Source organism: Anarrhichthys ocellatus, unplaced genomic scaffold (assembly GCF_004355925.1).
Source record: "Anarrhichthys ocellatus isolate YVR2014 unplaced genomic scaffold, GSC_Weel_1.0 scaffold1, whole genome shotgun sequence".
NCBI lineage: Eukaryota > Metazoa > Chordata > Actinopteri > Perciformes > Anarhichadidae > Anarrhichthys > Anarrhichthys ocellatus.
Genome location: NW_022280031.1, coordinates 14952309 through 14960340, shown reverse-complemented (window position 1 = coordinate 14960340; position 8032 = coordinate 14952309). Strand labels below are relative to the sequence as shown.

The window sequence follows — 8032 nt, the reverse complement described above, 5'->3', positions numbered from 1 at the left end:
AAATAAAATGAACTTTTTTGATTTTAGCAAATGGCTGCAATGAAACAAAGAGTGAAAAATTTAAAAGGGGTCTGAATACTTTCCGTACCCACTGTATATTACCTAAGTATCATAAACTTGATATTTCCACAGACGTTTTTATCTGCTATAATCCAAAGAAGTAATCCCATTGGATTTTTGTTGAGGGAACCAGTGTGAGGCTAACATCCGGGTTGGCCCGGACCCACTGTAGATACTAACATTAGGATATAAACAAACTACACCACGGTCACATGACTTCACGTCACCACCACTAAGATAAAGGCGGACTAGCGTCCGGTGGGATTAAACCCCCTTTACTCCCCTTTACTCCCCTTTACTCCCCTGGCCCAATTTCAATTCCAATGTCTCGCAAGAAGGTGAAGTATGAATATTGTTTTAAAAGCTGGTGACTTTGATATTATGTTTTGATGCTTCAATCAGTCAATCATATTTTTTAGGTTTGTTCTTAATTAATTTGTTTTATTGAGGAAAAACAAGGTCAGTATTTAATCAACTGATTTATTTTGAAGACTTTCAATAACATTTTTCACCATTTTAAAACATTGATCTGTGTTTGATAAGTTTAGAAGTTTTCCGATCCCTTCACCGCGTCGGCTCATTTCACGTCGTGTGTTTTTTTTAAATCAGATTCTTCACCCTGATTGTCAGTTCCTCCGGAGTAAAAGCTAAATGCCTGAACTGTAAGATGTAAATATTACGACCGTGTGGGAGTGAACACTTTCCTTATGAGTGTACTCGCCGGCCGGGGAGGTTGGGGGGGGGTTCCCCCCAACACAAATTTCAAAGGAGAGGACAATTAGGCATGCAGAATGAGATATATGTTGCTCCGGCGTCGTTTATCTTTACGTGAGAGCTCCGACACGGACAGAGAGAGGGACAAGTTATGCACTTTAAAGTTGAGCGTGGTGAAATGCCAGCAGTGTGGCCTCTTTGTAGCCTGCGGTCATATTTATGCCTCATGATGTCATCCGACAGCCTGTTTGGGAGGGTCAACACACACACACACAGATCATCATACAGCTGTTCGCTCCAACCGCTAACCGTCTCTGGCCTTTCTGTCTTAAAGTATCGTCAGACTTTACAGGCACTAAGACCAAGTTATCTCTGTCTTTTCATCCGTCCACAGAGCTTTCTGTTTGCCCTTTCCCTGCAGATATCTTACTTTCACACAATCGTTCTCAGCTTTCCCTCCCTTGTTCACACGTCGCTCTCAACTTTTTCCTATCTCTCTCTCTCTCTCTGTCTCTCTCTCGCTATCTTTTCCGTTAAACATTCCACCGTTTACTTTGACTAATTCCTGAACCCCTCAAATAATTGACCGGGGAAACCCTCCAGATCGCAAGACGAGCTCGGATGTTCCCCGGCTGTTTGTTTAATTGCGGCGGCGATCGTCTGAGGAACATGGAAAGAATGAGGCCAGTTATTTACCCAGATGGTTTACTGGTGGAGGTGTGAGGCTGGCCAGCTCACTGTGGGAACGTAGCGCTTGCTTTTCTTGGTATCGCTGACCGTTTTTCAAGACTGCTGTGTTCCCCCCCCCCCCCCCCTCCCCTCGGCTCTCTCTCTCCAGCTTTGTTTGTTCTGGATGGCATGTTTGATTATTTATCGCGAGGGAAAAGGGAGTAGCTGGAGCAATAAACATGTGACTGCACTGTATTTTGTTTTCCACTGAGAAGGCCGTGTCCTTTAACAGATATTCGGAGCGGCCGTAAAGCCTTTTATTTGGGGAGTTTGACTCAGGATCAAAAGACGCTGATAGTGCCTCTGACCGCCGGTGTTTAAGAGTGCATCTTATCAACAGATAAATATTTCTTCTGGCTGGCTTTTTTGTTTTTGTTTGTTTGTGCCTTCTTCTTTCTCTCTGTGAATTAGTTTTGTCATGTGATCATTGTTCCCGGTGTGTTTGTGGAGGCATCGTTCATGCCAGCCTTAGATTTATGACTGTGAATGGAGTATGAAAAGATGCTCTGTAATGTTTGTTTGTTGTCTATCAGGAGGCCAAGGGGATATTGTTGTAAGTGGATACATCTGCTCAGACGATAAGCATCAAAGTGTCCTCAAGGGACTTTTAGCATATCTACTTCTAGCATTTCTATTGGATTGTTTTTTTTAAAAAAAATCTCTTTATGCATTTCTCTTTATTAGGCTCTCCAAGTGGCACGGCAGATACTCCTCCAGCAGCAGCAGCAGCAGCAGCAACAAAACACTGGCCGCAAGTCCCCCAAAGCCAACGACAAGCAGCAAAGCCTCCAGGTACCGTCAGACACTCTTATTTATTTACCCGTGATGATAATCTGATGGCTCGCTTATTTGACTTTGTGGTTGATGAAATTACAAAAAACAAAAAGAAAAGAAAAAAAAAAGTAAGAAAAGAGGGGAACTTGTGCAACTCGATCTAGAACACAATGTGCGAGAAAAAGCGCTTCGCTGGGGAACAAACAGGAAATTAAAATCGGCAGTGCAACATTTGCAATCCTCACGTATTATGTGTGATTTAGCAACACACACACACACACACACACACACACACACAATCAACCATCCAGTGGTATGTAGGCATGAGATATATAGGCCAGAAATGTTCTGTGTGGCCAGTTGACCTCATCCAGAGTCATTCCAGTGCAGTGACACACATCAGCATGATTTGTGGCTGATCCTGACTTCTGTTTGTGGAAAAATGCCTCTTTTTTTTTTTCTCTCACTGACTGCACTTAGTTTAGGAGGTGAAAGCAGGAGAAAGTTCCTCCCACGGAGATGCGAGTCCGGTGAAGCAGAGGAAACTCCATGCTTTCTCTGTTTGCCTTTCATCACTGCTCTACACACACACACACACACACACACTCACACTCTCGTGGAGCAGCCCACCGGTGGGTGGGTGGGTGTGGTGGGTAATCCAGGTGGAGGGCTTGGAGGTGAAGTAGAGAGAGGATTTGGAAGGCTTTTGTGATGCGAAGACAAAAAACAGCATGAAAAAAACAAAACTTGTATTGTGAATATCTGATGCGATATTTACAGTAATTTCGGATCGGCTGCCTCGGAGATGTACGTCTTTGTGTTTGAACAAGCAGCGGTTGTTTGTGTCGGTGTGAAATCGCAAACGACTTCAGGGCATATTTGGTAATTAATACGGAGGCCCTGCTCTCTCTCTCTGTGTGTGTGTATATATATATATATAATATTTAATACTCTTACTATCCCATTGGGGCTCCTTTTTAATGAGATATTGTAGCAGCTAGGTCTAATGTCAGGTTGCGCAAAAGCCTCTTTGTTGTGCAGATGTCTTCGGAAATAGCTCCAGAGGATGAAGTATGACTGTGATGACCTTTCAGTTGTGCGCATATTTGTCAGGATTCAAATAAGTTGAAAGGATCAGACTAAACTGTTTCCTTGGCCTGCCGGGGAATTGTGCTGCAGAGGTCAACAGAGGGGACCACGGCGGCCGATTCCAGCGTACAGCCAGTTGTTGGTACATAGTGAAGTACTAGACCATCTCCTGCAGACAAAGACAAAATTAAAATTCTAATTTATTAATGTATACAGAGAGCTCGGCCAAGCTGTCACTCAGCTATTGAAAAGAGAGTCGGGCCCTTTCCCCCGCTTCCTCTCCCCTCCCCTGCCCGCCTCTTGTGAAGAGAGCACACAGCTCGCCGTGGTATCTAACCGACGCCGTAAATTGTCTGCTCTCTTAATGTCGTATATGTTTCGTTTTGCCGGGTTGAAGCTGCCATTGTGAAAAAAGCCACAGGTCCGGACAAGTGTTTGTTTATCTCTGAATTACATATTGTGCTAATTAAACACACGGCGACCGCATACACGCACACAGCTTACAGCCAGGAGTTCATGCATAAACATCAGCGTGAGGAGGATGTATTACATTTGTTTTTGTTGTGTGTTTTTTCTTTTTCCTTTCTTCCCTCTCGTCGGCGAGGTTTCTCTTGTTTTCTCTCGTTTCTCACTCCGTGTCTCTCTCTCTCTCTCTCTCTCTCTCTCTCTCTCTCTCTCTCTCTCTCTCTCACAAACACATTTTGTGAAACTCCAGAGGGTTAGAGTCTCATCTCACTTCCTCTTTTAAGAACAAACTCTGGTGCCTGGAGGAGCCCCCTTCACACAGAACGTTCACCATCTCCATCACGCAGCCCGGATAATGATTCTCCGTTGAGCCGGACCGGGTCATCTAAAGACATGGTCCGACAATTACGAGGCTGTGTAGTAAGCTGACACCCCATAAAAAGCACCTGATCTGGGGATGCGGGCTCCATTCATCTCAGCGGTCTTCCCATTAGGCACGAGGAGATGCGCCGAGAGACTTTCACTCATTTGGAGATGTGCCTCACTTTCCAATTCCTTCTTATTCAAGTCAAAAATAATGAAGCGCGGCACATACAGAACATTTGAAGAAAAGAAAACACAAGAAAAAAAGACAGAAAAAAAGACCTGTGTAGAGTAGTAAAGGGGGGACAAATATGAGTCAAGCAAGCCTCAGGGTCCTTGATCAGCATTAAATGGCTCTTTGGTTTTATATCTCCAACAGGGCCCCCCCCCCCCCCCACACACCCACACATACTGGCCACCTCTGCCTCTGACTGAAGATGCCTCCACTCAGCAGCTTGGAGGCGCTTTAATCAGGCCTCAGCATACAAACAGCTGCCGCGCGGGCTGGAAAGCAGCTAAACATACTTGACTGGTCAAAAAAGCCAGTAAATTACATTGACTGAATGACACGTGTGATTAAAAGAATCCATTCCGCTTTTACCTTTTTTTTCGCCGCCTCACACCTACGGTGGTGGCGCGTGGAGCGACGAGAGACCGGGCGACTCCCACCCCGCTAATTACCATTATCAGTGAAATGGTAGGGTTTGACTCATTAGTTCCATGTGCATTTAATTAGAGGCAGGCTGAAATTGGATTTAACTTATTACTTTTTCATGGATCACTTTCTTGTCATCACTTCAAATTGGATTGCAGCCCCAGGTAACTAATTATGCCAGCCGCAGGATCAGGAGTGGAGAAATAGGTAATTAGGAACAACACTGTCGGACCCTCGCTGATAGTCCACCAGCGCCGAGGTGGGAGGAGGAGGAGGGGGGGGGGGGGATCGGAGCTCGTTCTGCCGCGTCGCTCGGTTAACTACAAACCTCGACGTACGAGATCCCAGGTGGGCTCCGAACCTCCTACAGGGGATTATATGGCGTTCAGCTGGGCTGAAGATGTTGTGTCAACATGGCGTCTTTGCTGTCAGCATAACGCCTAGATTGTGCTCGTTTTCCCCATCCAGGACGGTGTCTTGAGATTAGGCCTTCATTATTCATGCCACTGGTACGGTGTGAGGTATGGCCAGCAGCCAGCTGCGTGGACGCTGCTCGAATGACGTTGACGGGTTTGCTGTCTGTAGTGCGTCTGCACTGAACGTAATGGGAATCCAGGAATGGCCAGATTCAGAGCAGATTGTCTGCGTATAGAGGAGGGGAGACGATAACGTCACTTCACTTGCTGTTGAGAGCGTTGAAATTCCGTCTTGAAGTGAAAGTCGGAAAGCATCGGAAGCTAAAAGAGCATCTTTGCACTTTGGGTTTCTTTGTGTTTTTTTATGTCCATTGTAATTGTGTGTTGGCCTTTTTTTTGTTTTTTTAAATGAGAAACACCATTCACTCTCCTCCGATGAAGATAAATGTTGCGTTGAACATTTTCCTGATGTCAAAGGTGCATCACATGTTATTCTTCAGACACAGAGAAGCTACTGATAATGTTTCAAAAACCATGCCAGCAGACAATCCTCTTATCTGTGCTATTACTGGTTGAAGCCACAATCTTCACTTCTTCTTTCTTCTACTTTTTTTTTTTCTTCTTCCCCTCTCTCTCTCTGTCTCTCTCTCTCTCTCTGTTTCACACCACAGTGTACAGCCTCACAGAGGGCATCTCCAGGTCAAAAGATAATGTCTTTTCAGTTTACAGGATGAAAGCCTTTTAAGTTGCAGAGCGGCCCCTCCTCCCCACGTTTGCTCTTCACATCCTTCATTTGTGGTCGGTCGGGGGGGGGGCGTGATGTGACACAATCCAGGGGCCAAGGCTCTGTCTGACAGGACAGGGAGAAGCCGCCGGCTCTCTTTCTCTCCCTCTCCTACTGTTTTTGCAGCAGGCCCGTGGCATTGTCCTGACACATGTATACCACAGCGCTCCAATCTGTGAGTCATTAGAGCACTAGGCCGTTGCCCGTCAGCTGGAGCTCAGCCAGTGCTGCGGGGCGATCTAAAGGCAGCCCAGCCGGCCAGTGGGCCAACGTGGCACGGCAGTGGTAGACGGTGAACACGAGACTGGATTAATGTTCTGGGTTAGTTTCTGTGAGATAAAGACAACACTTAACACAAGACAAAAGGAGTATTTTGTATTCAGCTCAAATACATTTTGGAGAATAAGAGGTGTAAGACAAACGTGCTGAGAGATAGACACAAATCAAAGCATTGGCAATTTCCAATTGCTTCACTCAACGACTGCTTTAAACCGGCCGATTATAGTGCAATCATCTGCAGGTTGTTTTGCACAGAGCAGGAAGTCATTCACAGTTTGTATGTTCATAGCAGGCGGCAACCACCAGGTCTTGAAAATCAGAATCATTCTTTCAAATGGGCGTCAGGGGGCGACTGATTGTATAGACATCTATGGGAAAATGATCCTACTTCTTTGTTGATTTATTACCTCGGTAAACATTGTAAACATGAGTTTATGGTCTCATTTGCTAGTTTCAAGTCTTCTTCAATACAGCATGATGTTCATTTAGTAAATTATGATCCATTTAGAGTGAAATAGTCCATAAAGCAGGGTATGCATTAGGGCGGGCTACCTTGTGATTAACAGGCTGCTACCATGACATTTTGGGAAATATGCTTATCGACTTTCCAGGCACGAGTTAGAGGGGAAGATCGGTACCATTTACTCTCATGTTTGTAAGGTAAATATGTCGCCACTGTCAGCAGCAGCTTAGCTTAGCTTAGCAAAAAGACTGGAAACAGGCACCAGGACATGTGGTTTCTACACTTTACGCATTGGGGGTTTTTTGCGTACAAATTAAAGAAATGGCATACAAAGTGTTATTTAGTGAGCGTCAGAGGAGCTGGCTGGTGGATTTTGGTACCTTTGGACAGAGCTAGGCTAGCTGTTTCCTGCTGTTTCCCGCTAAGCTAACAGGCTGCTGGTTGTAGTGTCAAATTCAGCGTCAATCTTCTCATCTTACTCTTGGTAAAAAAAAAACTACAAATGTCAAACAATTCCTCTTCAAAGCTGCGTTATCTTTCCTGAAGACACTCTGGGTTGGAATTTTATTTGCTTCTTTGCCTCCGGGATGCGCTGCTACTATCAATATTTCAGGGAATATCGTTCAAGAATAACTTCCCCTTTTCCGTCTGCAAAGTGTCTCCAACGGTAAAAATCCCATAATTCATCAGTCGTGTGCGTGATCCCCAGGAGGAGTTCATCTCTTTGTGTTGGTAAGAAGTCTCAAGGTGATGCTGTAATGAAATCTCATTTTGACGCGCGCGTTGCTTTGAGGTGATACAATCTGTCAGGACCGATCAGCAACAACACGGCGGCCGGTGCTCGCGTGGAACCCCGGGATCAGGCCGTCTCTTTTGCTGCTTGTTTTCCTTGTCATATTGTAAAAATCTATCATGTGTACGTTATAGATTAGAACCAGGTTTGGGATAATCCTGTCAGAGTGAAGTCATCTGTCCCAATTCCGCGCAGCCAAGCAGAAACTGTGTGAGGGGGAGCTGCTGCGTTACGATCCGTCTCCCAGCCAAGACGATGACTGTCGAATTGACTCCAGTCACAGCGCTGGGAGCCACTTACCATTTTTCGGGACCCTCTTTTTCGTTTGAGGCCTGATGTTTCCCTTCGAGCGGTGAACCCTTCTCACCCCTCCACCCCATTCAGTCATCCACCCAGATACACACACACGCCCCCCCCCCTCCCCCCCCGACCCCATCCTGCCAGTGCC

General features: G+C 45.7%; 1 protein-coding gene across 8 annotated transcripts in view; it reads left to right on the top strand.

The window, feature by feature from the left end:
* Positions 1–8032, top strand: part of foxp1b (forkhead box P1b) — a 148196-nt gene that overhangs the window by 92367 nt on the left and 47797 nt on the right. For all 8 annotated transcript variants that reach the window (XM_031843583.1, XM_031843591.1, XM_031843625.1 and 5 more), the window contains one exon: positions 2188–2295. In XM_031843583.1, coding sequence (XP_031699443.1) covers positions 2188–2295 — 108 coding nt within the window. The remainder of the gene's footprint in view (positions 1–2187; positions 2296–8032) is intronic.